This window comes from Brachyistius frenatus, unplaced genomic scaffold, assembly GCF_029030835.1.
Source record: "Brachyistius frenatus isolate BFR_SWC_R1_liver_20210118 unplaced genomic scaffold, ASM2903083v1 Contig_69, whole genome shotgun sequence".
NCBI lineage: Eukaryota > Metazoa > Chordata > Actinopteri > Embiotocidae > Brachyistius > Brachyistius frenatus.
In genome coordinates, this window is record NW_027210668.1 from 1,667,973 (window position 1) to 1,695,396 (window position 27,424).

Below are 27,424 nucleotides of genomic sequence, written 5' to 3' on the forward strand. Positions count from 1 at the left end.
ACATATAGTCGTAATGTGATTTCAATGCACGATGCAAATCCGTGAAGCAGCGAGACCGTGAAAGGTGAACCGCGTTATAGCGAGGGTTCACTGTAATTAAAACAATGAAATGATAATTAGTTCTCGTGCCCTTTTTGAGAAATCATTGCCCTGCAATTTTCCTAGAATATTGTTGTTTGTGTCTGTCACAAGGCTCACAACCTTCCTGGAACTAACAAGAATTCACTTTGGTTTAATAACCATGTCTATAATTGAATCTTTCCACATAAAATTGCTGTGATTGACTAGTTTGAATCCTCACAAACACGCAGTCCCAAAATCCTGCAGCCTTTGTAAAACAAAACAAAAGATGTCTGCTTGTATCTGCTTTTATGTCTTTGTGCATATGACATTCTGATCTAGATGTCAATGATGGCTTTAGAGTCAAGGAAACAAAAAAAAAAAAAGTTGAAAATGGGAAAGTTGAAAATCTGAACCAAATATTAAGGCAACCAATCCGATAGTTTGAGATATTATCTCCAGAGTGACTTTAGACAGATTTAATGTTCTTACATTTAACCAAAACCACGATCTTTTCCTAACCCAAACCACAGTGCTGGATGTAAAACTGTGTATATTTTGAGAGAGCTGTGCGTTTTGTACACCGGCCATCCACCCCAACCACCTCCTGCTGACCCCGATCCAGTTCATAATAATGTGGTGCTCCATCCATTGAAAGAAAAAGCCTCTTTATATAATCCATGCAGTGAACTGATTATATAGAAACCAAACATGTGGTGAGAAAAAAAAAAAAAATAGTGGTATGTAAATGTGATTTCTAGGAGACAGGGTTACCAAACCTTGTGCTGTCCTGGCAAAAGTCTATGCAGGTTTTGAGTGGAGAAGGTATGGACTTTAAATTCATCACGTATTCTCACTTGCTCAAAAAAATGCTGAAGACTTCAGCGGTCTTGTAGCACTTAAGCCACTTGTCTCTGAAATCAATCAGGCAGTAGAAGTGGGTTTCAGGCTGTGCGATGCTTTCGCTTCTGATGCAAGTAACAGCTCGCTGCAGGAAAAAAAAGAAAAGAAAAATGGAGCGTTCGAGACCACTCACTGGAATTGCTGCTATTCTTGCTCACTCAGGCTTCATTTTACACCTTCAGTGGAAAGAAAGGAGGTCTGATGCTTTAGGTTGGAGGCAAAAGTGAAACCAGAGACAAAACTGCCGTATTCTGAGGCTAAATGTATTATAATCATTACATTTCAACCCTTGGTTGTTCAGTATTTAAAAACATATGATTTAGCCAACCTGGTGATATTAAGGTAATTATTACTATTACCATACCACTTCGTATACCATTCGAACGAAACGCTTAGTGAAGTAGTTGCAAGATGAGGAGGCGAACTCCTTTTAATGTTGTAGAAATTGAATAATAAAATTGTTCACAGCGAGACTGCCTTTATTGTCCTGACTGCATTTGGTGCTGACCACTTTGTCACTCTTGGGTGCCATAGAAAAAAAACAAAGGGAAAGTGTTGCATAATGCCCGCTGGATTTTTCTTTTCTCCTTTTTCAATCTATTATTTTTTTAAAGAACAGTCTTAATAGCCCGCTGTTTAACAAAATTGCCCTGTACTTATCCTAGAAAAAGGATGAGGTCACAGTCCCAAGGGAGGTAATAAAGAAATATTGCTGAAAGCAATCACAAAACTGTGCAGGATGCACAGTATGAGAGATGACGAGTTTGATTTGTTGTTTCTTAGTGTGGCAATTGTACAAAACAATACGTGATGCTATTCAAAATTAATCTCTGCAATACGTGACAAGTAGTGCCAGAACTGTGAAATGGCAAATATGTAGGGTCAACCACTGTGATGACAAGCTAACATCCAACCCAGGTTCCAAAAAAGTTGGGACGCAGGAGACCTCGACCTGTTGAGCAGCTGAAATCCTATATCTGGCAAGAACGGGACAACATTTGACCTTCAAAACTCCAGCAATTGGTCTCCTCAGTTCCCAAATGTTTACAGAGCGGTTAAAAACAAGAGTTGATGCAACACAGTGGTAAACATGCCTCTGTCCCAATTTTGAGTTGCGAGTTGCTGCCATTAAATTCAAAATGAGCATCATTTTTTCAGAGATTTTTTACATTTTTTACTGCATCAGAAATATTTGAGAAACTGGATTTGACAATAGTTGATAATGTATTTATTACTTTAGTCTAGTAAGGTCAACAATCAATTCCTGCTGTGTTCAATGGTCGTTCTCATTACTCATCTGAAGTGTTATAAAGTGTTTTCACGTTTCAGTCACAACATGATAAAAGGTTTCATAAAAGCCCTGTTAAGAAATGAAGGGCTTCTGTTTACTGAAATGCTGGAGGGCTTTTAATCTGAAGCGGATACAGAAAACTTTAGTTTGTATTAATGTGTAATGCAGTAACTTTAACAGGGCAAACGATAGCGGATCAAAACCATGTCAAAACTTTGACCATTTTATTTGTAATGTATTGGCTCCCTTGGATGACGGAGGCTTATGATTGGATCGTACTTTAAGAATACATTTCAACCAGATCAAGAGAACTGTGAACATTTTATATTCCTCACGTGAAGAAGAGGCGCTCTAGAAGCACTACACCTTTGGTCAGGGACTTAGTCAGTATGCTTCATTCTCTTGGGATCACAAATGGCAGCACAGCATTTCTTGGGACTGTCCACAGATAGGTGACCATTAAGTAAGTAAGCTACTTATAATCACAAATCCATCAAACTTTTCATTTATTACAGGAGTTTCAGGAGTGTTTTGTTCCTACAATCCAGTCCTGCGTGACGCGATCATAAAGACAATTAGGACTGACTTAATTTGCCTGTTTATAAAGGAGGAATAGCCATGCATAAAATCCTCTGCACTAATTTTCCTGTAAAAGACAGTTATGCAAAGTGATCCCATTAATCGTCTTGATTCCATAAGACACAAAGAGACCAGTTCTTTGCACGCTGACTCATTCATTTATTACATAAAAAATAATGCCATTAACATCAAGTACATTACCAGGCAGTGTGTATTGTTCAGGCAGGAGAGATTTGCATAGGTGCATTGTGACGCCACTACTGGTACAGACAATTAAAAGGAATAACGCCATATAGCTTATCATAAAAAACAGAGTAAAACTTCAGAAATCTGTGGAAACAACAATTACAGCGTTGAAGGCTGTCTTACATACTATGACTTTTTACAGTAAACAAACTGTTAACTTAGCCAGGGTTAACCTGAGCTAAATTGGCCCAGGGCTACGAATAGGCAGTGTGAAACGCCTATTATGTCTGTATGCGGACTATGGAGCTGGATCCTAGTTTAGCATTAAGCCTGGAAACTGTGAAAGTATTTATAGTCGTGAATGAAAAAAATGTGATACAACATGTTAAGTGACCTTTTAAAGCCAATACCAATATTACCCACAATGCAGATGGACTCAATTCACTTGAAAACAAATGTGTTTGTGTTTACCAAGTAGCGGCTAATGTAGCCTTGGGCTACATATACGGAGGAAGCTGCTGAGTTCTCGGAGGCTTATTTCTTTCTAATTCCACACACTCTGATTTTTTTCAGATAGCCTTCATCCCCAACTGACACTGATGCAAGTCACTTAAGGCAATTTACGTGACTTCCGACAGCTCCAATCACAAAAAGCTTCATACAACTTCTCTCATAAACGCAGTAGAAACATCCAAGACTTGTAAATGGGAGTTCAATGTGTAAAATTGGTGAAATTCCTCTTTAACATGCAAACATTGTATAAATATTCTCATCTCAAAAATAAACTCAACATTCACACAGTCACAGTGTCACAGTCATGTGGTTTGGAATTGCATTTGGAAAATGGCTCCATGCAGCTTTCTCAAAAGTTAAAACTAAATTGGACGAGAACACTTTGATCTGAACATTTCTTTTGTATCGCCACTGGAGGTTGATCGATGACCGCGGCTGCTGCCCGGTCTGATTGTCTGCCCGTGTCCGTGTGGTTGAACGGGATTTCCTAAGTGGAACGAGCAGCAGGAAGTGTCCGGGAGGAAGGGCATTATTCATGCTTGCGGCTCTGACTCCTCTCCTCGTAGATCTGTTGGGTGAATGGTCTGTAAATACAGAAGAACAAACATGTAATGGGACAATAAATCGGAGACTGGAAAGCCGTACCACTCCGTGCCAGGAGCGTTTGTGTGTTGAGCCGTGAGAGAGCTTGAGTGTGTGTGTGTGTGTGTGTGTGTGTGTGTGTGTGTGTGTGTGTGTGTGTGTGTGTGTGTGTGTGTGTGTGTGTGTGTGTGACACAGAACGACGCCTTGTGTGTCCACATGTTCCTCCACTCTGTTGCACAATTTGTGCACACAGGAGCTCCAGATCATTTCTTTCACTGCATTGACAGGTTAACACCAGACTTCTGCATCATTACACATGTTTGAAAAGTCTGCAGGAGAGAGACGGATGCAGGATGAGTCGTAATATGTGCGAATATTGTATGAAGACAGTACCTCCTGTAACTTCTGGATCTTGGTTTGAGGGTATAGCTGCGAGCCGATTCAAATGTATTGACGTATTTGCAACCACAGCCAGTTTGAGATAAGGACGACAGTTCGTGTAAATGATGTATTCAGGAAGCTGGATGTGGTCGCTTCCTCAAAATGGAGGTCTGAGCTGTAACTCAAAAAGCCAGGAGCCAAAGGGGAAGCCCCTCTGAAAACATCTGCCCACGCGGGAGGTTTTGTGTAAGGCAAACAAGTCAGGCAGCGCCAACGGGAGAGCCGGCAGCTGGCAGTGAGGGCGAAGGTGCAATCAGTGTGAAGGAAGCAGGGAGAAATGTAAACACAAGAGCATATCACTGAACTGCAATTGCTGCCTCACGCTTGTTTGCCTCTGCCAAGAGACTCGTACAGTGAATGTAATGAAGACGTGGAAGGAATTTATCAAATCTAATTGATTTGACTTTGTTAAGCTTTGAAATTCCCTGTGTTCACATGCTCGGCTAATAAAGCCGATCAGAGCTGACAGAATCTGCCAGCCGGAGCTACCTACGGATGGAAAGTGGATTTTAGAATCAGAATTGCAGAAAACAATCCAAGTCGGTACAAAACAATGGAAATAGAAAAAAAAATAAAGTGTTTAAAGTGTAAAGTGTTGTGTCGTAGAACGGACATTTTTAGACGTGAGAGTAAACGATGCTTCAAATATGGATGTTGGTACAAATTCTAAAACGTGGACGGTTCACACGCAATACAAAATATATAATCACCATGGTTTTATGGTGGACATCCAAAATTAGTGTCACTAATTCAGTATCTGACCAAATGTGAAATATGGTCACAATCTCTCTTTCTGTTCCTGAGTTATGGCCAGAAAATGTTTTTTTTTTTGTTTGTTTTTTTGAGGAACATTATGACATCACAGTGAAGTCGACCTTTTGGATGTAAAAAAGTCAGAACTTTTAGCCTCTTTGATGTGTCTGAAACATAGTTATAATTACCATAGATATTCTTGGGTTATGGCCACAAACAGGTTCTCAGTCAGTCTGAGAATATTTTCAACAAACTTCCTGAATCCCTGAACATTTGAAGCCCAGTAACACTCTGAGACAGAAGCTTGTTCACACCAAGGACAGAAGCTGAACAGTGTCGTGTTCGCAGGTAAATGCAGAGAGAAATGCTCTGACTTGTATAATGGGGTCACAAAACAACCGCTTCACAAGCGCAGAAGAGCCAACTACTGAGGACAGGTGCTGAGTCAGCAGTCCGTCTTCATCTGAAGGGCGAGGGACACTCATCTGAGGACGGTAATGGACACATCTCCATTGGCTCGGACGGCAGAGTGGGTTGCACACATCCCCAGCTCCTCCTGTCCACATGCCTAAGTGTCCTTGAGCAAGACACTAAGTTGACACCCTAAGTTGCTCCCGATGGTGAACCATCCTGATGGCGGCGCCTTGCACGGTGATCTGTCTCATTAGTGTCAGGTCATTTCGAAGTCCAAGAGAACATTTGCGGCAAATTTGAAGAAATTCCCACAAGGTGTTCCTGAGATACAGTGTTTATGAGAATGGGTCAGATGGACGAACTACCTGAGAACATCATGCTTTCAGCCACAGCTGTTGCTGCCATGGAGGCATGACAAGTAAAAGACCAATATTTAACATGACTGCACAAATAATTTGTTTGCTAAAGTTTGACTTTTGAGATGCATTTTTTTTTTTTGCTTGAGTGAGTTTTATTTTCTCTAAAATTCTTATTTTTGTTTGATATTTAAGATTTTCTTTTATTGTTATTTTATTTACAAAGATTTAATTCCATATGGGTGAACTACACGAGCTGGTTAGGGAACTGATATTCAGTAGCTACTGAAACCAGGACATGCTGGTACGACTCAACATTTCAGTATGAGGAGAGTCATAACTGGGATACTGTGCATGTGTGTAGTCAATCACTTTAATGTTTGTTTTTTTTTACTATTTGATTTTAGCTTAGTTTTTAGATTTGTTTTATTGTCTATAGCTGCCGTATGAAAATAGAAATTGATCAATAAAGCATTAATCTATCTATAAAAGTAATGATGTACTGAGCATGTGCAATTTATTTGGGCACTATACAGAAGATTATAGATGTATAGAAGAGTATTATAGACCAAAGTTTCGATACAGGTTGCAGGTTATAGGTTTCTTAAAATCTCTAAAGAAATTGACCAACTTCAGTGCAGCATGTATAGGATAAAAAACACAATTCAAATCAATACTGGATTATAAAATATGATTATGACAGCAATGAGTTAAAGTCAGATGCTGGTGTTTGCGTTGTCACCTCAGAACAGAACATACAGAGATGTTTCATGGAGATTTATGGAGAATCAGAAATCTGAATTAAAATGCACGTCGGGGAACCAAATATAGTATGACTTTTTTTTGTTGTTGTCATATTTTAGACAACATGCTATAGAATGACTTTTTTTTTTAAAAAAAAATCATATTTCTACCTACATGACTTTTTATGATTGCATGTTCTTGCTTGAATGTAATGTTTTACATTATGGACTACATGCATAAGTAAGCAAGTAATTATGGACGACATACTTTACGGTTATTCGTTTTGGAGGAACATACAAATTCCACATAGAACGTCCAGGGCGGGAATCGACCCCGGGACCTTTGGACTGAGAGACAACAACGCTGACAACTGCACCATTATGCTGGCTTCCATTACATGAACGAAAGTCATACTTATAGCATGTCTTCAGGAATAGCAACAAAATTCATACTATGGCACGTCCTTCGAAATATTTTCACATTTTGAACGACATGCGAAATATGATGACATAGTATGACTTTTTTTTATTTTTTTTATCACATTTTGGAAGACATGCTATAGTATGACTTTTGTCGTCCAAAATGTGAAAAAAGTCATGTCTGAAATATGGAAAAAACTTTTTGGAGTATGACCTTTTTCTAAACTGACATGCATGCCTCAACTTCTCACTGTGAGGCAACTGCTGTAAGCAGTGCCCCACTGTCATACTATAGCATGTTGTCCAAAATATGAACAAAAAAAACAAAAAGTGTCTTTTGGGGGATTTTTATTTTGGTTGACCTTTGGTTTGGTATTAGTATGACGGCATGTACAAACCCGAACCTGTGTGGATCCCCAAGAGGGATCTGCTCTCCGTGAACCATGTGGCTTATTAAGGGGACTCGCTCTCCCTGAACCATGTGTAATACCTTGAGCGGGGCTCGAACCCGTGTCTTTATGAGGTTGTTTCCAGCTCTGAAGTGACGTCGTAGACTGCTGGATTATCTTCTGCGCCGGAGAACGAGTCGCGGCAGGAGAAAGTGTTTCACGGAGTTCACTCAGAGCTTCCAGTGACTGAACCGACAGTCTGGTTAACTCAACACGTAAAAGATTCTACTTCACCAAGGCTGCTATTAATGGTTCAGATTCCACCTCGGCCTGTTGATGGTGATTCAACTTTTAGTAAAGTTGAAACGTTTGGAGACATTGAAAAAGTTTTGCATACACTACAGATTACAGGAAGATATTTAATATCACTGCAGACCCCTTGAAAACACGTATATCTGCTATCTAAAGAATGTCTGCGGCAATTTTGGTCGCATTTGAATGAATATTTGTGGACGGTGGAGTTTTCAATTACATGCTATTGTAGGAGGTTTTTTTTTATTATACTTTAGACACTGCTGCCTCTCAGCTAGAAGGTTTGGGGTTTGTAATGACTTAAAAAAAAAAAAAAAATCATAAATCATTTTTTGAAGGACATCGGTGCTCGGGCCCTAATAATGTCCTCGCCAGCTGTTTGGTTGGTGTCATCTTTCACCACTGCATGACTAAAGCTGCTATGCATCTGAACTCTCTAGACACCGTGTGGTTTCTGCATCAATCCCATTGGCATTTTTTTTATCCATCCCAGTCTCTGTGTGAAGGAATATCCAACCAGACGCCAGACTTTCTGCACTGTTTGACTAAATGAGATCATTCAGAATCGGGGCCAGAGGCAGAAGACAAATATAGCGTATGGATCTTTTCCCAGTCGCAGTGTGTGGTAAAATCTGCCACCTTGAATTCACATGTCCAGGCTAAAAGACACGACGGAGGATCGTCACCGCCGGAAATTGCGGCACCGTGATGTACGCTGGCGCTAAGGAGCACTTACACACATGTTCAGACTGGCCAAGGCTAACATGGCGTTTCTCTTTCAGTTCTTAAGTGACAAGTAATGCCGCTCTGAAAGACTCAGGGAGACGTAGGTGGCCGAATCTTTTCTAGCCATCACTGGGTGACTTTTGGAGCAGCATGTGGATGAGAAGATGTGAATGAAACAACCACAAAAACCTTCAGGGACTGAGGTAGGAAAAAGGACAAAGGGGCTCATTGGATGTCGAGTTCTGTTGAGTGTTTCGGTCGCTGAACATTCATTTTCCATTCGAATGCCTCTCCATTGTGGCTGTGAGTATATTTGCTGAGGTTCACGCACGTGTTTCGGTCCGTGTGAACCTTTTGTTTGTCGTTTTTGTTTGTTCTCATTGTACAACTCCGTTTCCCAAAACGTTAGGACGCTGTGTAAAATGTAAATAAAAACAGAACGCAACACATGCAATGCAAAATCCTGTAAACACATTTAATTACAATTAGACCAAAGACAACATTTCAAATGTTGAAAATGAGAAATTTGATTGTTTTGTTTTTTTTCATTACTTTTTTTGGAAACAGGGTTGTGGGTTCTCAGTAAGTTGTGACGTGTTAAGGTGCATCTGTGCATTTAATTATTCACCTCAATGATGCTATGTGACATGTAACACAAAAAAAGGTGTATTTCTGTGTGTCTGCCGGTGTGTATTTATCCACGCATGAGTCTGTGCGGGCAGATGTCCAAAAGTAGGTCGCTCGTAACTGTTTTTCAGGCCTTATCTCGTCATCGCCAAGGACGAGCATCGGAAAAAGGATGCGAGGGAGAAAAGGGCCGACCAACGGGGCTTTTAATGTGTGAAAAAAAAGAAGTCCATTTTGTTTGATCAAGCTCCTCTGGCCATTGCGCAGTTTTGCTTTTTGCAGAACTAATGAATGGTGTCCTGAATAATTGCAGATGACGTTTGAGACAAAAACACAAGATGGGAGTAAGAGGGATGGGATGAGAGATGTTTCATTGTGATACCCGAGTGGTTTGTATGAGATGTTCCCATTTACATGCGTCGATGACCTACTGCAAGCCACAAATAAAACAATAACTGAATAAGATCTCATTTTAAAACTCGTAAAATATGTATTTACTGTATTTACTGAATTGGTTATATGGATTGTGACATTTCTTCAGCCAACATCTACGGGAAGATTTAGAAGTTTGACCACCAATCAGTCCAGAAACCACTCGTGTAACATGAAGGTTACACCCACATTCACAGCACATAATGGCATTTTTATAAATGTCGACAACTTGTTCTCAGAACCTATAAATTGGTCGAACGAAGAAGGACTTACCCCTCAAACCTTATCGCCACCTTGTAAGCGACGGCTACTACGGCAGTCAGGAGTAGACCGACAGGACTGGCACCACTGGAGAGAGAACGAAAGAGGAAAGAAAAGAAAGAGTGACACACAAAGGTTGGATTACAAATACAATATGTACTAGATATGTGGACCATTTCTCAAGAGATCAGCCACTCCAGTGTAAAGATGTGAAGTGTGTAATGACATGGAGCTGCACTGCGATTTGTGTAAATACACTTCTCGTCTCGTTGCCTGGTGAAATCTACCATTGCCTATTTTCTCATTAGGCTAAAGTAGAACACGAATAGAAATCAGTACAACAGCATGTTGTGGGGAAGCTGAACAGGACTATCTGTTGAGGCTTATAAAATTGTCCACCTTGACCTACTTAAAGAGGCAGCAGGTAAATTTGGTTCAGAAAAAAAGAAATTGCACTTCGTTATACAACTTTGAATTTTGTCCTTTGGTTCAATTCAATAACATTTAAACAATGACTTGTGTTGAATTTTATACTTAACGCTTAACGTTTTGTGGAAACTGTGCTCTGGAGCAGTAGTGAAAAGGTAAACATTGTGAGCTTTTTAGCTATTGAATGGTGAGTTTGTTGATAAACTGGAGGGATGAAGAAAACTTTGGTAAAGATAAGTTTGAAGATGATTCCCTGCCTCAAGAGGGAAAGTTCACAAAGTAAAAACAATTTTCTATTAGCATGTCTCAAAATCTATTGGACTGATTTGCCGTGTGAACTTTGATACAGACGTTCATGTTCCTTTCAGGATACATTTTGAGAATCTTGGTGAACCTTTCACATCTTATCTAGCACCATAATGGGATCAAATTTATAAGCAATAAATTAGCACAAAATTCAGGCTGCATTTTGAGAATCCCAGGCCATTAATTTTGTAGGTATTTGGTTACACAGCAAAGTATTGACCAGATTGAAAATTTGATGTTGTGATTGCGACAGATCAAAAGAGATCAATAGAGGTATTACCATTCATCCAGTGGGGAACATGTATGCGCGTATAATGTTGTGGCAGTCCTTCTAACGATTGTTGACACAGAGTCAGGGCATTTCTAAGTCATTAAGATACATCATCTGGGGATCATGAATGCCTGAACAAAGTGCATAATAAAGTGCAGTATAATTTGGATGAACAAATCCTTAGACAAAGAGCAGGTCCAAAATGCTTGTTTTGTTAGTTAGTCTATAATGCTAATAATCTTTAGTCTAACCTAAAATCACAGACTGTTCTTAACTGGACTGCCAACATTTTCTGTGGAACCATAAACCACGCCAAGATAAGTGAAGTAAAAACAGGTTTGACACTATGTGGTTTACAAAATTACATTCTTCAATTCTCTTCACCGTCTTTCACCTTTCTGAAAGTCACGTGACAAATGATCTCAAACTCTTTCAACTTGAACTTGCTTGTTTTTCAATACTGACACCAGATCTGAAATCAACTATTTTGTTCATCACCCCCACAACATTTTCAGGATTTAATATTTGGCCAGTTTTCAGACATGTTAAACACAGTTTCTATTAACAACACCGTTGTGTTTTTTTTTTCCACAGGTTGACGTTTCTTCCACACTGAGCTGTTTGTTGATAGCAGGATGACGGGAGCAGACCTGCAGCGTCATTCTGCAATTCTCTCGTGACTTTTGATTTCTGTCAGCTTCGTAACAACCGTCATTACAATCAATACACGGCTTTCATCAACTTCGAATTTGACACACAACACTGGCTGCAGCGAGCCCCGCTGATTGTGACACACCAATCTGGCGCGATGAGTCAGTATTGACTTCGCGTTATAATTCCTTTTTGCAACTGACCCACATTGCATTGTGTCCAGTTATTAGACTGACACACTGCTCCAGTTTTCAAATGTCTCTTTCTGCCAATAACAATTATCCTGTGAACTAGAAATAGTAGCAGAATATTCCCTCATAGTTATTCACAAATCTTTAGGTAAATTAGCCCTTTGGTTTCCTCTCTCTTTGAGACTTACTGTTAAAATGATTCATTATATGTTATGATGATTAAGCTCAGTTTGCTGTGACTGGATAAGCATCTGACCAAATGAACACTGCTTTTAGAATAATAATATTAGTTTCCAGTCAGTGCATCTGTACGTCTCAGTCTATATGCTGTTGTCCAAATCTGTGTGTATGCTCATGAATAGGTTCAGGTTTTAGGTTACTTTATATGTACCAGTAGGTACATTTGTTTGGCTGTGAAAGAGAAGGCATCCATCTTAACAAACATTTAAAAACAAACTTGACAATATTCAAGCACAACAAAGACGTGACAAAAGGTACTTCGAGGCTCTACCAATCAAGACTAATAAATAGCAATAAAAGCCACAACAATAAATGAATAACTATCGCAGTAAAAATTATACTAAAAGCCAGAAATTATACTAAAAGCCAAAACAAAACAAATAAAAGAAATACCATAAAAATGTGTAAAAGGTGCTACGACTTGTTTATATGAACAATTGCTGCTGGAACAAAGCTGTTCCTGTAGCGCTTTGTCCTACACCTTGGGACTATAATATCCGTATACATGAGCTGTCTGGACGAATCAGGCTGTAGACACTTGTCTCCTGGCAGCATGGAAAACTTTATATTTCCTGCACCAATATGTGCTGATAGCCCCAGGGGAAAAAAGTTGGTGCTCTTTTGCAGTAAGATTGAAATTTAAGGTGTAAAAAATTATAACAGAATGGCAACACAATTCATTTAGTGCTCGATGTACACCTGAGGTGAGATTGAAAATGTTTAGTATTCATATGTATTCACCGAAAATGTAAAGTGCCTGACAGCTCTTGACAGCACTCTCGAGAACTGACCAGATGTACAGTATATAGTGTGGCCACCGGAGGCGACACCTTCATCACACTCTGCAGGAATATGTCAGTCTCACTCCTCTCTGAGGTTCTCTTGATGATTGCTATTGGGAGAACAGACTGCTTGATCATTTTGAATGTGGGAGAACTCAGAGTCCACACATACTGATCCAGGTACACAAATTCTTCCCACTTACTTCCAGAAACTTAAAAAAAAAATCATTTCAACATTTCCTGAGATAAAACTTTAACATTCTTTTAGCCTTTGGCAGGAAGTCGCTAGGCAACTTGACTGCGATTGATATCAGTGATTATAATCTACAGACTATTTTCCGGATTCATCCAATAACAATGTTGTCTATAAAATATCAGCTAAAGTCAAAAGTTAAAAAAAATGTAAGAGTCTGTCAGAGCTGTTCTTTGAGCTAAACGCTAGTGGCAGCATGCTAACATGTTGTTCTTTAGCATGTACAGTTGTACAACGTTCACCATGTTCACCATCTTATTTTTGGTACAGTTTACATAATAACTTAGTAATTTGTTTTTCTCTTATCTGATCATAAAATTAATTTCAGCCTGATTAATGTGCTAGATAAAAAGTAGATTGAATTTCAACATCACTAATATTCATCATGTGGGGACCATGAATCTTCACTCTAAATGTAATTGATGATCCATCCAGTAGATGTCAATATTACATGAAAACTAACAGTGGCAATCTCTAAGGGGTCAGGGATTGTCAAAGTCATATGAGTTTATCCTCTGGTGACCAGAAATCCCTAAATGAAAATACAGCCAAAATATAGTTCTTTCAATAGCTACTGAGACATTGCATTCATTCTCAAAGTGGTGGGCCGACATATACGTACAATCACACTAAAAATGTCCATAACAAACGCAAAGATGATTCTAAAACCCTTAAATGTACTCAACATTCAATAAAGACCCTTAATAACCCCAAATATATTCAGTTTACTATTATAGAAGACCAGATGTAAGAAGCTTCAACAAATTATTGTGTTTTCATTTTACACAACTGTTTATTGTCTAAATTGCAACAAAGTCAGTAAAATTAGCAAGAGATGTAGTTTGACGTGTGTTAAAATGTGTCACATTGCACAGGACATACATTTACTGACACAATATTTATCTGCAACAGCAGTAAGTAAGTAATGGGTTTTTTTAAGTGTTTTTTTTAAAGCAAAAATCCCCCAAATTTGTTGAAGCTTCTTACATCTGGTCTTCTATAATAATAAACTGAATCTATTTGGGGTTATTAAGGGTCTTTATTGAATGTTGAGTCCACTGCACAAGTTGGTGTGTTGAGTTTCCTTATTATGTTTACACAGTAACATAAGAGGAGATTTTTCTCTTAAGAAAAGCTTTCAAAAAAGGGACACTAATCTGTGTCTCCACAGATGTGTGATTAAAAGGTCATTAATTAGTGAATTAGTTATAATCTATTTGTAACCATGAGTTTTATTACTTCCATGAAATTCAAAATGGCACTTTTAATTGATTTCTCATCATTAATGACTTTTAATTTGAAAATTACTGTACATAATTCATCACTAAATGTTCATTGTACTGATTTTGTTCTATCGAGCATTTTAGCTGTGTGGAAATCATACCGTATTAAGTAGATCAACAATTATCTAACGTTCGGTCAACCATTCAGTTAATTTTATATCTTTCTCTTCATCTTTGTCAAAACATCACATTCACTTACTTTATTTCAACATATTATTTTCAAAAACATGTGCATTGATGTTAGATGTTCTGTTATATTGGTTTGTACCAACGGATCTTCTCAATGCTCCACTTGTTGAATGGCACTCAGCATCCTGACTTGTGGATGGAGGCCTGTACGATGCTCGATCAAAAAGTTCTAAGACTGTTCCTGTTGTGCTCAAACAGTGTGCAGCACCATGATGTGCACAGAGAACATGAAAGCTACAACCTTCGTAAGTGAAGTATTCCCACTTGTGTCGCTTGATCAACATCATCACCTGTGTCTCTGGCATTTTTGTGACAACTGGCATTTCACCATGAACCTGAAACTTGAGCAGAGAGCGCACGCACATCAAATTTGAAGTCAAACAAGGGAAATCGGCAATGGAAACCCTTGAAATGCTTCACAAAATGTACGGCAAAGAAGCAGTGAGCCGGGCGAGATGTTTTGAGAGGCATTCGGGCTTCAAGAGGGCCAAACGTCACTGTCCAAGACTGAAGAAGGTGCATCAGGTCAGAAGTGCAAAAAGGAGTGTTTTCTTTGCCATTCATGGTGTTGTGCACCATGAACTCGTCCACCAGGGTCAGATTGTCAACATCAATTTCAACTGTCATGCTCTGAGGCTTTTGAGGGAAAAGATTCGGAGTAAACGACCTAAATTGTGGCACAATGGTATTTATTTTGAATCTCCAACATGTTTCTTGCCCACAACAACACAATCGTCGCTGCCCACCACCCCTACCACCAGATTTGGCCCAATGTGACTTATTTTTATTTCCCAAAAATCTGATAGACCCATGGTTAAATCATAATTTTGCACGTACCAGTGGTCACAAAAACGTTGATGAAGCATTGTAACTTGGAGTACTTACCTCCGAAGGTTATTGCTTCCCTCTGCTCCGTGCACACGATTGTCCAGAAACATTTGGCTGCATATTTCATAACTGAACAGTAAAGAAAATAGGAATAGAGTTTTGCTGTCCTTCTATGAACCTCATTATTATCTGCTTCACTTGCATGGTCACCTCTTCACTTCACACAGACAGCTCCATCTCGGTCTGAATGACATGAGCTCAAATTGAAATGACGCACAGCTTCTTAAGAGACCCATGACTTCTGGATGCTCTTTTTTTTTAAAAGGAATATCTTCAAAAGTGAATGTGAAGAAACAAAGAGTGAGAACCACAAAAAAAGAAGAAATAATTACGGTCAAAACATTCTATATAGCAATCCAAATTCACAAAGGAAACCAAAGAAACACAACTATATACAGTACTGATATTGCACAAATAAAAGAAGACTAACAAAAACAACCTTTATAGATGGGCAGCTAATTTTTATAATCCGTTTTTAAAAGTGAAAACGAAGATCTACTGGTGTTGTATAATTAAACTATCTTGTTCCAGACAAAATACCAATGCAACATCATCTTTGTGCTACAAGCGCTAATCTGCTGGTGTGGCAAATATAGTTATTAATATCTGCTTTGTACGAGCAACTGTCTTGAGGTGCATCTTAATGTTTCAACGACTGAACTCTCTCTCGGCTGTTGAACTCTCCACATACACAAAGTTGTAAAGCCACAGCTGAGAACAGGGAGGCGCAGGTTTCGGAGTGAAGGTGACGTGATTTCGCCCGGAGCGGAGAATGACCTTTTCAAAGTAGCAGCGGTGTTGTTCTCTCTCGCTCGGAGGCATGCAAGCACAACACATGATTGTGATCCATGATGCAACACGGAGCAGAATTCACCACACTTTCAATCATTTGGTGATAAAACAATGTATGTGAAGGGGTTTTTCTCAAAATGTGAGAAAAAAAGACAGATTGGACAGCGAGAAAGCTAAACAGCTTGATTATAGAACTGCTACACTGCACTTTAAAGTTATAACCCTCAAGATTTACATGAAATGAATCCACGGTTTTGATGCTATTTATTGCCAGCATCTTTTCAACAAAACCCATTGAACATATTTGCTAATTTATTACATAGTTTCGTAACTGGCAGAGTCCATTTTCAATGCAGATTTCATACTGCATTCCCATGTTTGCATGTACACACTGGATGTGAAGTGTCTTCAATGTGTCATGAAGTTAAAGACTTTTTCTACGCAGGCTTTTTAGGGCAAACTACACGAGAACCGACACTTAGGTACCAAGTCAATGTCAAAATTCTGAAAAAGTGACAGTACCAGTGTGTCGAGATCCCTTAAATCCTATGTGAAAAGCAGCAGGTGCAGCAACAGGCCCAGACCACGATGCAAACGGTGTCACGAACAATTCTTACAAAAGGAGGAAACACCTCAAACTTATCCAGCCGCCTCAAAGACAGAAGTCCACAGAACTGAAGGAGAGTTTCACTTCATACCAACAACATGTTGAAATGTTACTGGTATTTTTTGTGAATTGTGACAGCTGCATCTGTTGTAGCTCCACACACAAAGCTGACGAAGGCCAACGTTAGCTTGTTCACGTGTTCGTCAGTCAGTCGAAATATATAATGCAGCAGATCAGATGGTTTTTAATAAGAATTTAAATACATTCATTTGATTGCTCTTCTATGCAGATGTTGCTTTTGAATTGAAATATAACATTTTGGAAATTCACCGTTATTTGCTACTGACTGCCTAATTCCTGGTAACATGACATCCCCAAAGCAAACACCTGTCAGTAGTGCTCAAGCAGCAGCAAGCAAAGTCCTGCATGTCTAACAAGATGCGTTCAGGAACACAGCAGCAGCGTACAGAGTAAAATACATGCACATAAAACAGAAGAAAACTAACTAAGAATCAAAATCAGCTCGGGGTCATTTGAGTTAAATGTCAGTTATGAATGACTCTGAGTCAATTCAGATTAATGGAAATCCATCTCAATTGCTGTTGAGATGTTTCAATCAAAACCACAAATACCAACCTCATTCCAGTACAGATTTTAAGTATGGCTTTACCAAAGTTATTCAGAGTCCCCCTCCCCAATATCTGTACCAAGTGTCATGGTAGTTCAGTTGTTTTTAAGATATTTCAGTCTGGATCAGAGCTGGACCGACACTGCAATCCATGGTTCTCAAAACATAGTGTCATATAATGTAGACTGATGGACTGTTTATGTATGCTTAAGTTTCTGACTGTTCATTCAACAAATGGACTGTTCCCCTGCGTTTTATAAAAACACAGAGGTGTGCAGAGGCAGCAGATGTGGCCTCTTTCACGCTTGGTTTGATATCACTCATTGGGATTCAACCAGTTGTGCAACACGTGTGAACGTTTCAACGCAAATGGACCAGCGCGGCCGCATTTTGCTCCAAAACTTTGTTCTTCCATTTGTTCTGATAACCTACATTCCTGAAACGTCACATAAGAGGACATCATGCTGTTGCTTAAAAAGTGCTGCTCAGCAAGAAAACTTTTTTTTGTCCAAGTGTAAATGTTCAGCAGTCACTCAGATACTAAAGGGAGCCTCCTTTAGGACCGTAGTGCTCCAGTTTGGTGCCACAGTTCTTTTTTATGGAGTGCATGAAAAAAAAAAAACAACTTGTATAACAAATACGACAAAAAGGGATGGCATCCTGCTGCGATTTTAGCGCCCATTTTAGTTTTCTGGCGGCGCGAGTCCCGCTCGTGTTAATGTTAATACATTAACATCTAAGTGCATCCAGCTAATGTGTGTCAGCTCATCTCCTGTCGAGGTCACACAAAAAGGCCAGTAAGTGGTCTAATGTGTGACTGAAATTGTCTGGCACATCAAGGGGGTGAAGAGGAGCGGGGGGAGTTTTTCTCCCTCCTGACGTTCTTCAGTTGTTGACCGGAGTGTGTTTGATGAAACAACTTCAGAATAACACTCTCAGTCACAGTGAGTAATGTCTGTCAGGATTTTAAGCACTTTAAATCACAGGTAATATAATTGGTATAATATATAATAAGAGATCAGAAAAAAACATGAGAGAAACCGCAATGGTGTTGGCACGGCAACCAATAAAAAAAAGTAATGTAATTATTAATGGTAAGAATTCAAGCTCGACAATCATACTGTTTAATATCTATAAAATATTTTGTGTATGTTGATTATTTCATTAATAGTTTTGTATGTGTTCATTTTTACAGAATGCTATTTTTGTTTTCACTTGATACAAACATGTTCCTTATACTTAAACCCTGTTTATTTAAAATTCGGTGTAGAAATCTCTAAATTAAAGGCCCACAAGAGAATTTGATGGTGCTGTTTCATTGGGCAAGTACCTGTAAAGTTTCTGTCAAGCATGCACATTAAAACATACATGCAGTTAAAGGTGTACTGACATTTAAATATTACATTCTACACATCCAGCAGATTCAGCATGACATTACCACTCATTTGGAGTTGTGTTTGTGCTCACTTGATGATCATTAGTCTAACACTCGCTCTGTTTCTGGTCTCGACCAACTCCTGAGATCGACTGTACCAGACCCTGATGTGATCATAAACTGCAGATCAATAAGACGACAACAAAAAGATGAAGCTAGCAGAGCAGGTTGAGGATGAGTCTCGAGGCACAGTAACCATATGAACACAGGTGAGAGACGTACGGAGAGAGGAGGTGGTAGTCAAATGAGGCAATCACAGGTTTGGTCTCTCAAAGCTTTGAATGCGGGAGACACGAAGCGAAAGGTGAATTAAAGCAGAGAAAATGGGGCTTTAATCAGTCGCAAGAAAAAGAAGAGTCTAAAGACTGTACGAGTCTGAATCCAGGAGTCCACATGCAGTCGCTCTGTGTGAGGAAGAATAGCAGCTAATAGCTTTCATCAGCAGCTGGCTCATCAACCCTGGAGCGCCTGCCCAGCAACGACGCCCGCCGAGCTGCCAGCGACGTGGTCACAGTTGTCGTGGAAACCAGGAGCACAAGTACACGTTTTTACCTCACTACCTTTTTTTCAGGAGTGATTTGGGAATTGGAGAAAACATTTTCCATTTTTAAGGTTGACGTTTATTTCCTATGTCGCGTGTGCACGCCCCTCGCTCTGTTTAGGACGACATTTGACGCATGTCGGCTGATTTGCCTTTTCGTTTCATTTACGAGCTAAAAGCTCCTCTGCTACAAGTTAATTGACAAACATGTTGAAAAGAACTGACGACCTATGAAAGGAAAACTGAGCTACACACCTCTGCTGGGAAAATAAATGAAAATTACACACACACACGCGCGCACACACACACACACTTACACGAGTGCCAGGCCGAGGTAATTGGCAGTGCTGCCCCAGTACATCGGGTTTTCTGCGATGTTGAAGGGAAAGCCCGACACCTTTTCATCCATCAGAATGCCAAAGTAGTCACCTAAGAAATACACACAAAAACACAAACACACATTGTGTTGTTGCTTTAACAGGTTCAGATGAGAGACTTTTGTTCATATTTGACACAAAGGCAACATTTCATAACTAAAATCTGTCAGATTTTATATCTGCGTTTTCTGTTCAGTAATTTAAGAGGCTGGAGCAGACGACTCCTGAGACCACTTCATCAACCCGTCCAGGTGGACTGGAATTCAGCACCAAGCTTGTTGAACTGTTTCACACGGTTGCCATGGTTTCTGCTATGTCATTAAGCTCGATGTCCTGTGTCAAACTCAGAGCAGACAGATTTTTGGGCGTGCTCATCAAAGTCTGATCATTTTTGACATGTTTCTGACAAAACAACAAGACACTGAAGTCCGACTGACGATACACTGCTGAGGGAACAAGACTTTGGCAGCACACGGCCGTGTTAACGCTGCTCTGTCTGGCTGCTGCACCGTCACCTGGCTGTTACTGATGTCAACAATAAAACCACATCGGTATGACCTCATGTGAAAACTCTTTAACAACTGCATCAATACCAATACCTGTGTAGTTTTTGTGATGATTGTCCAGAGACTGTTGTGCATTTAGTTAGGTAATGCCCATTTGTGAAGAATTATGGACAAAACCTATGTAGCTTCATTACTGAAAATATTGATGAAAGATTTTCCTTATTTTAGAAAAGTGTATTGTTTGGTCTCCTGAATGAACAGAAAAACCCTCATGTGTCCATGATAAATCTTATTGTTATACTTATCGTAATGGCCAAATACCATATCCATAAATGTAAATTTAAAGGTAAGAAGCTTTATCGACTTCAACAAAGACTTAATTCAACACTCTCTAAAGAAAAAGCAATTAAAACTGTATCAACTTGTACTAGGTTAAACTTTTTTTAAATAATTTTTAGTCCCCCCCTCGTGTTACAATGTACCGTTCTTTTTATGTTCTATTTCTTATTCTTGCAATTGTACTCAATAAATCATCTTAAAAATAATATTTCACAGCTCCCCCACCCTGAGAAAGGCAAACTTTAGGAGTGCATAATTCCATAGTCAGCGATGGAGAGAGCTCCCAACATGTTTTTAAGGTACAGGATTGCGTCCAAAAGCAGCCTCACAAAGATAGTTTACTGCAAATGATAGACTTTATTTTTCAGAGCCAGCGCTTGATATGTACTCATGCTATATTGTTTGCATCATCAATCAATGACTGCCTGTTCAGCTGACATTCCTGTCAACTTTATCAGTGCAGAAGAAATTTCTAATCCGCTCTTCTGAATCAGAAGCAGACCTCAGATAAATAATCACCAAGCTTCATGTGCATTCCACAGAGAGGATCCCAGACCCTCATAGAGCTCTAAAAATATAAGGAAAGTATCAAAGTCATCTCTAAAGTGTATGCGATGCAGGAGAGCCAATAAAAAAAAAATGGTTAAAGTTAAAATAATTTATTTAGGGTGCATTAGTACCACATCGACTTGAGGCCCTGTTTTGATCCGCTACCGTTTGCCCTATTAAAGTTAGTTAATTATGTGTTCATACAATCTTCAAATTAAAAGCTCTCGAGCGTTTCAGTACCCTTCATTTCTTAACAAAGCTTAGACTGACAAACATTTGCAGGAACGTGTTGTGATTGAAATCACACTTCAAGAACAACCATTGAAAATAAAATGATTCTCTTGCTAACTTTAAATATGTAGACTTCATTATTCATATTTGGAAGTAAACTTGCCTCCACAATGGGTATACAACCTTAGAAATGAGCCACAACTTGTGAAAAGGTAAATCAAGAAGTAGCACTACTTCCTAGTCATACTGTCTAGCCAGAAGTAATATAAACAATATCAACAGTAATATAAAGCATAAAGTAATTTCTTTGTTTATTTACATTTTCAACAGGAGTAATTTTACCTTCTTTTTTTTTTTTACTACAAGTTCATAGTACTGTATATAAGTGCTGGATGCCGATAACATGTTGGGGACACCTGAACTAGGACACTCCTCACTAACCTGAGCACTTACTATTGTTTGCTGTGTAATAAGTCCCCGAGGTATTGTGCACACACAAACACACAAGAACATTATCTGACCCATTTTGGGACTTAAGTGTAACAGGACATGAACGTTATGTCTCCCAACCACACACACACACACACACACACACACACACACACACACACACACACACACACACACACACACACACACACACACACACACACACACACACACACACACACACACACACACACACACACACACACACACACACACACACACACACACACACACACACACGGGTAAAAGTGACCTGTTGAATTACATATGTGGGGCTGCTGGCCCTGTTTTCTGTCAAAGATATGCTGTTAATGCTCAAGTTATATAACAATTTTTGTTATGTATGCTCATTTAAACGCCACAGGTAGCCTGGGATAAAAGGATAGTAGAAGTTTACATAAACAAATCTGTTTGGTTTTGAATAGAAAGACGAAATAGAGATAGAAAAACCTCTTTGACCTCCAAAGTAACGACTAGTAAACCATTCAGATTCGAAAGCCAGAAGTAAATATATATATATATATTTTTTTCATATTCCTGCGTCACTTTTCTTTGATTATTGTTATGAAAACTTTGATTTGGCTAGTAGTGACAGCACTGAGCTGGTCTGGAGGTTAGAGAAGAGTTTAGATCCACGGCCAGCAGGCCAACACGCCGTAATTTGTTTTTTTTGCGTAGATCTTTGTTTTCTGCTCCTGTGCCATCAGTTTAAATCATCAGGTCACAGTGACTCAAAGAGCTTAATAAAGAAGGAATAAGACATATCGAATCACAACACACACCCACAGGCTATGTCCTCCAGTTTGGGCCTGTTTTTGTGCTTCCACGGTAGGAGGAATGGAAAAGGAAACACTGTGTAGTGGTGGTGTTACCAACCCCAAACGCGCCCTTATCCCAAGGACCTTCAAATTAGAGAAAAAGTAAAATAAAAGTGAAAAAAATATGTAAAATAATTCTTAATTTAAAACAATGAAAACAGTGGAAGAAGCTCAAAGTTTTCAGAGCCGATTCGCATTATTTAACTGCTTTGTCCTCCCACGTAGCATTATGAGGAGTATCATGTAACGATGTTGTTTAAATACACTGGATGTTTATAGGTTGTCCCACCCAACATTTTAACTTTATAGCAAAAAAACTACCAAACAGTTTGTTTTGTACTCCAACGTCCTCATAAAACACGTAGGATATTTCTGATTTAACCCAGACTGAAATATTAATCAGTGGCAGTACACCTAAAGTAAGTGAAACTGGGCTACATCCTCCACATTAACAAAACAGTTAAGCTGAATAAGTCCTAAAATCATGTTGACTGTAATGACAAATCCATCTCCATGACATTTAAGAAACTTGACCTGCCAATGATGAAGACCTTTTTGAAAACGGTTAAAAAAACAGAAAAAGGTTGGTAAGTGGGTCTTGTGATGAAAACCAAAAAAGTACATAGTATAAATAATAATACAAAAAAAAAAATACTATTTCCAGGATCAAAGGTAAACTTTGACAGTTAAAATACTCAAAACTTTGCTATTTGTGTACATGTGGATACAAATGTAAAGCGTGTCTTTATTGGGATGGTGGGTTTATCCTCTGTGGGGTTTCAGGATAGCTTTCGAGATCGACTGCTAGCCATTCAAAAGTGGTCAGTGAAAAGCTCAGCGCTGCCTCTCCTCCACACTGATGATCAGTAGCTCTGACATTGTGGAGTTCATCCAGTTTTCAGACAAAATTTAGATGCTAAACATCTCAGAAAACCTGCTTTAGCACCAGTAGTTCGTTGTTCTGTTGTGGTAGGGGTAAGGTTAAAGGTTTGGGACCAGTTCACCAACAATAAAATAACCAATCACAGCAGTGCAGAGAGTGCATGTAGGGTCAGCAAAGTCTCTCCCATTTAAAGTCAGGTTTTTCAGTCACCTACCTTTTTCTAAATTTTCACAAAATTTGGCCTTTCAACAGAAATCCTCCTCATTGGCCCCAAAACAAAAAGAGAAATCGTAGAAAAAGATCTGGGGCAACTAACTCCGTGGGTACGGTCAGAAGTAACTACTCTGGGTGTAATCTTGGACCAGATATTGCTTATTTTATATTTATTTTGATAAAACTCAAAAAGACTGATATGTAAGTGAAAAGGGAACTTTAGTATGTACGAACAGGTTGGACCTGTGTGAGTTTTTAACCGAGGTTTAGCAGAAACCTGGAGGGACAGTGACGAGCCTACCTTCAATAATTTACTAAGACCACAGGAGAAAAGGAGATTTCATCTCTAGTGTATTAACATTATAGACTGTGTGAAGTAAAGTTCTAGAAAAGTGCACAAGACGTACAACTGCTACAACGGCTGTTTCCACGACTTCATATCATAAATTTGAATCCTAGAGAACGACCAAATCAAGTCTACTTGTATTAAATTTTGTGCATTTTATCTGTTTTATCTCATTTCTTTTCTATATTTTTAAATGTTTCTTTATATCTGATTTTATGTAAAACACTGCATCTAATTCTCTTGCTGCGAAGCCCTCTGAGCTGCATTTCCTATATGAAAGGTGCTATACAAATAAAGTGTATTATTATTATTATTATTATTATTATTATTAACAAGGAAAAGCACAGATTTTAAATCTATCATTAACACAGTAATAGACATTAACAGTGTGACAGTGAAGGGTCCTGAAATTGAAGCAACTAAACAGAATAATACGAAACATATACACATTTCCTTCTGTAAAATGTCCTTCGTGCTCACCTGTGTCACAGACAAAGGAAACTAACAGTTCTCAGTTCTGATACAGTTTATAAAGTTATTTCATGAAGTGTGTATGCTAACAGACGGCATTAAAAAAATGTATCACTGGATGTATATAAATATTTGCTATGTGCTGGCAAGTAATGTTCCCCTTTGGGAATAATAATATTTTCATGTCCCTGCTGTATAAATTCTCACTGTTGCTGCAAATGGAGAATGAAAAATGACAGCAGCCTCTTGTGATGGGTTCGCTCTATCTGCATACAAAGTAGACTCCTCTTCACTCACACACACACACACACACACACACACACACACACACACACACACACACACACACACACACACACACACACACACACACACACACACACACACACACACACACACACACACTCTTGTCACCCCATGCTGCTCCACCTGCTTCCCCTCTGTTGTCACAGTTGGGGCTTAGTCTGTGACTGAGTGATGGTCACAGGTGCATTTTCAGTCCAGTGATGGACCAAGACGTTGCAGGAGCCGAGACAGTCCGTCTGGTTTTGGTGATGATTCACTGGACTGACTGACCTCGAAAACTAGATACTAATTAGTCATAAACGCTGGTGTGCTTGTGTTCATTTGGACGCCTGGACGTGTTCGGTCGCACAAAAAAAGGAAAATAAGCGTGTTTGTCTCGGAGGCAGACGCGAAGATATTTGCATGCGCCATGTGCCACGAGGACATGAAAATGATTGTTTGCGTGCATAGGAATGAGCAGGGCTGTACGAACTGGCGACAGTATGTCAGAATTCATGTTCTTTCCTCGTGTAGGTGCACTATATGTGCTTGTTAGGATGAAGCACGTGAGTGCAAGTCTTTTCCTCATGTACAAGGAGCTGGATAGCATTAATACAATACAACATGCAGTATAAAAACACAAATATGATGTAGTTGTAATTGAGTGTAATTAAGACAACGGCAAGAAATGAGTCAACCGATGTGTTTGTGGCTCTTTACACATGTATATATATATATTTATATATATATATATATATATTTTTTTTCGTGCATCAACTCATGCAACCAAAAAATAATCCTCTCCTCTAATTTTACAAAATAAAAGCCCCATTAGACATTTATTTATGGTCTAACATCACCCAAATCCTCCCATAATATTCAAATATTGCTCAACCCTGATTGGTGCACAGAAATGAGAAGAGCACTAAAGAGAAAAGAGAAATCTCTCAAGTAAAATAACCAAAACTGTCTAAGAATAGCGTTTTAATGAGGGATCTACTTCCTTATAAGAAGAAGCTGATTTTCAGGTTTAAGAAGAACTCTACTGACAGTTTACAAACGAAGAACTGAAGAAGCGGCAACTCCAGTTATGGGTCAAGCTTCAACACCAAATCCTAAAGTCCTGTGCATTGATTACCTGTTTGACGCTTGTCTTTCAAATGCAACTACTCGAGTTTGTAAAGAACATTTTTAGATTAAAAAAAAAACCTCCACTTTGGGCCCAGATTTCTCCCGTGACGTCATTACGAGTGAGTAAATAATCTCTGGCATAGAACTGGTTTTACGCCTCTTGAATATCTGTCTCTGTGTTTGATACTCACCCAGAAAGGTCCCAGTGAAGCCCAGAGCGAGGAAGCTGCTGACCACCAGCACAGTGCCCAGCAACATGAGAGCGATCCCGACGTAGAAAACATCCATCCTCTCCATCACCTCCCACCGGGGCTGAGCCTTCATCACCACCGTCATACTGGAGGGAAAACAAATCACAAAACGCTTTGTTAGGCTGGTTTGAGTATTAAAAATCTCTTAACATCATGTAACAGTCCACCAAAACAGGAAAGTGAAATAAAGATTAGTCTAAATGTACCAGACCAGACAGTACTGTAGGAACACTACAAGGTCACAGCAATAGAGATGTGCAGGAAAATGGCACGCACAGACCCGACCCATGGCATTTTAATATATACTGTACAATGTCACAAAGGCCAAAGCTCTCTGGTGCCAAGGGAGGGAAGAAGAAGAAGAAGAAGAAGAAGAAGAAGAAGAAGAAGAAGAAGAAGAAGAAGAAGAAGAAGAAGAAGAAGAAGAAGAAGAAGAAGAAGAAGAAGAAGAACAACAACAACAACAACAACAACAACAACAACAAGATGAAGAAGAGGAGAAATAGGACAAATAATTGTTTATTGTTTACAGATTTGTAACCATAGTTAACCAGTTATAACCGCAACTAAGATTCATTAATGAGACGTTTCAGGTATTTAAAGAATAATTTACAGCATCCTTTTAAGAGATACACTTGAAAGTACTGTAGTAATATTTAGCTAGTCATTATTGATTGGTCTTATAAGTACAGAAAAAAAAAAAAAAAAAGCATGCTTAATGAGAGAAATACACACTAAATACATGTTTTCTTGCATGTCTACTGGGTGTCATTTCTCCTTCTCTTTATAATGCTACAGGCTGTAATATGACTAAGGTGCTGTTATTTGATAGGTTTCACCATCAGCCTCTTTTCTATTAATACAATGTGACACATAATGGCCTCTACTCCTCCTCTTTCATTCGATGCACTTCTGATATATTTCATTCCCAGCCCGGAGAACCCTTAGTCACCTGTAGGCACCTTGTCCGTGAACACAGTGACTACACAATCAACCACCTCGAGTGTTGCCTTGGCCACCAAATAGTCGAGGGTCGGCTCTGCACGACACTAAATGTGA

At 39.1% G+C, this 27,424-nt stretch overlaps 1 protein-coding gene across 2 annotated transcripts in view; it reads right to left on the reverse strand.

Annotated features, from left to right (window-relative positions):
* Positions 1–2,968: 2,968 nt before the first annotated feature.
* Positions 2,969–27,424, reverse strand: part of pemt (phosphatidylethanolamine N-methyltransferase) — a 58,749-nt gene continuing 34,293 nt past the window's right edge. The window contains exons 4-7 of one of the 2 annotated variants that reach the window (XM_069707528.1): positions 26,306–26,451; positions 19,794–19,905; positions 10,003–10,077; positions 2,969–4,116 (exon numbers count right to left, since the gene is read on the reverse strand). In XM_069707528.1, coding sequence (XP_069563629.1) covers positions 4,062–4,116; positions 10,003–10,077; positions 19,794–19,905; positions 26,306–26,451 — 388 coding nt within the window. In that variant the 3' untranslated portion in view covers positions 2,969–4,061. Of the gene's footprint in view, positions 4,117–8,190; positions 9,501–10,002; positions 10,078–19,793; positions 19,906–26,305; positions 26,452–27,424 lie in introns of those variants that run through there. The other variant, XM_069707527.1, reaches the window with a different exon arrangement.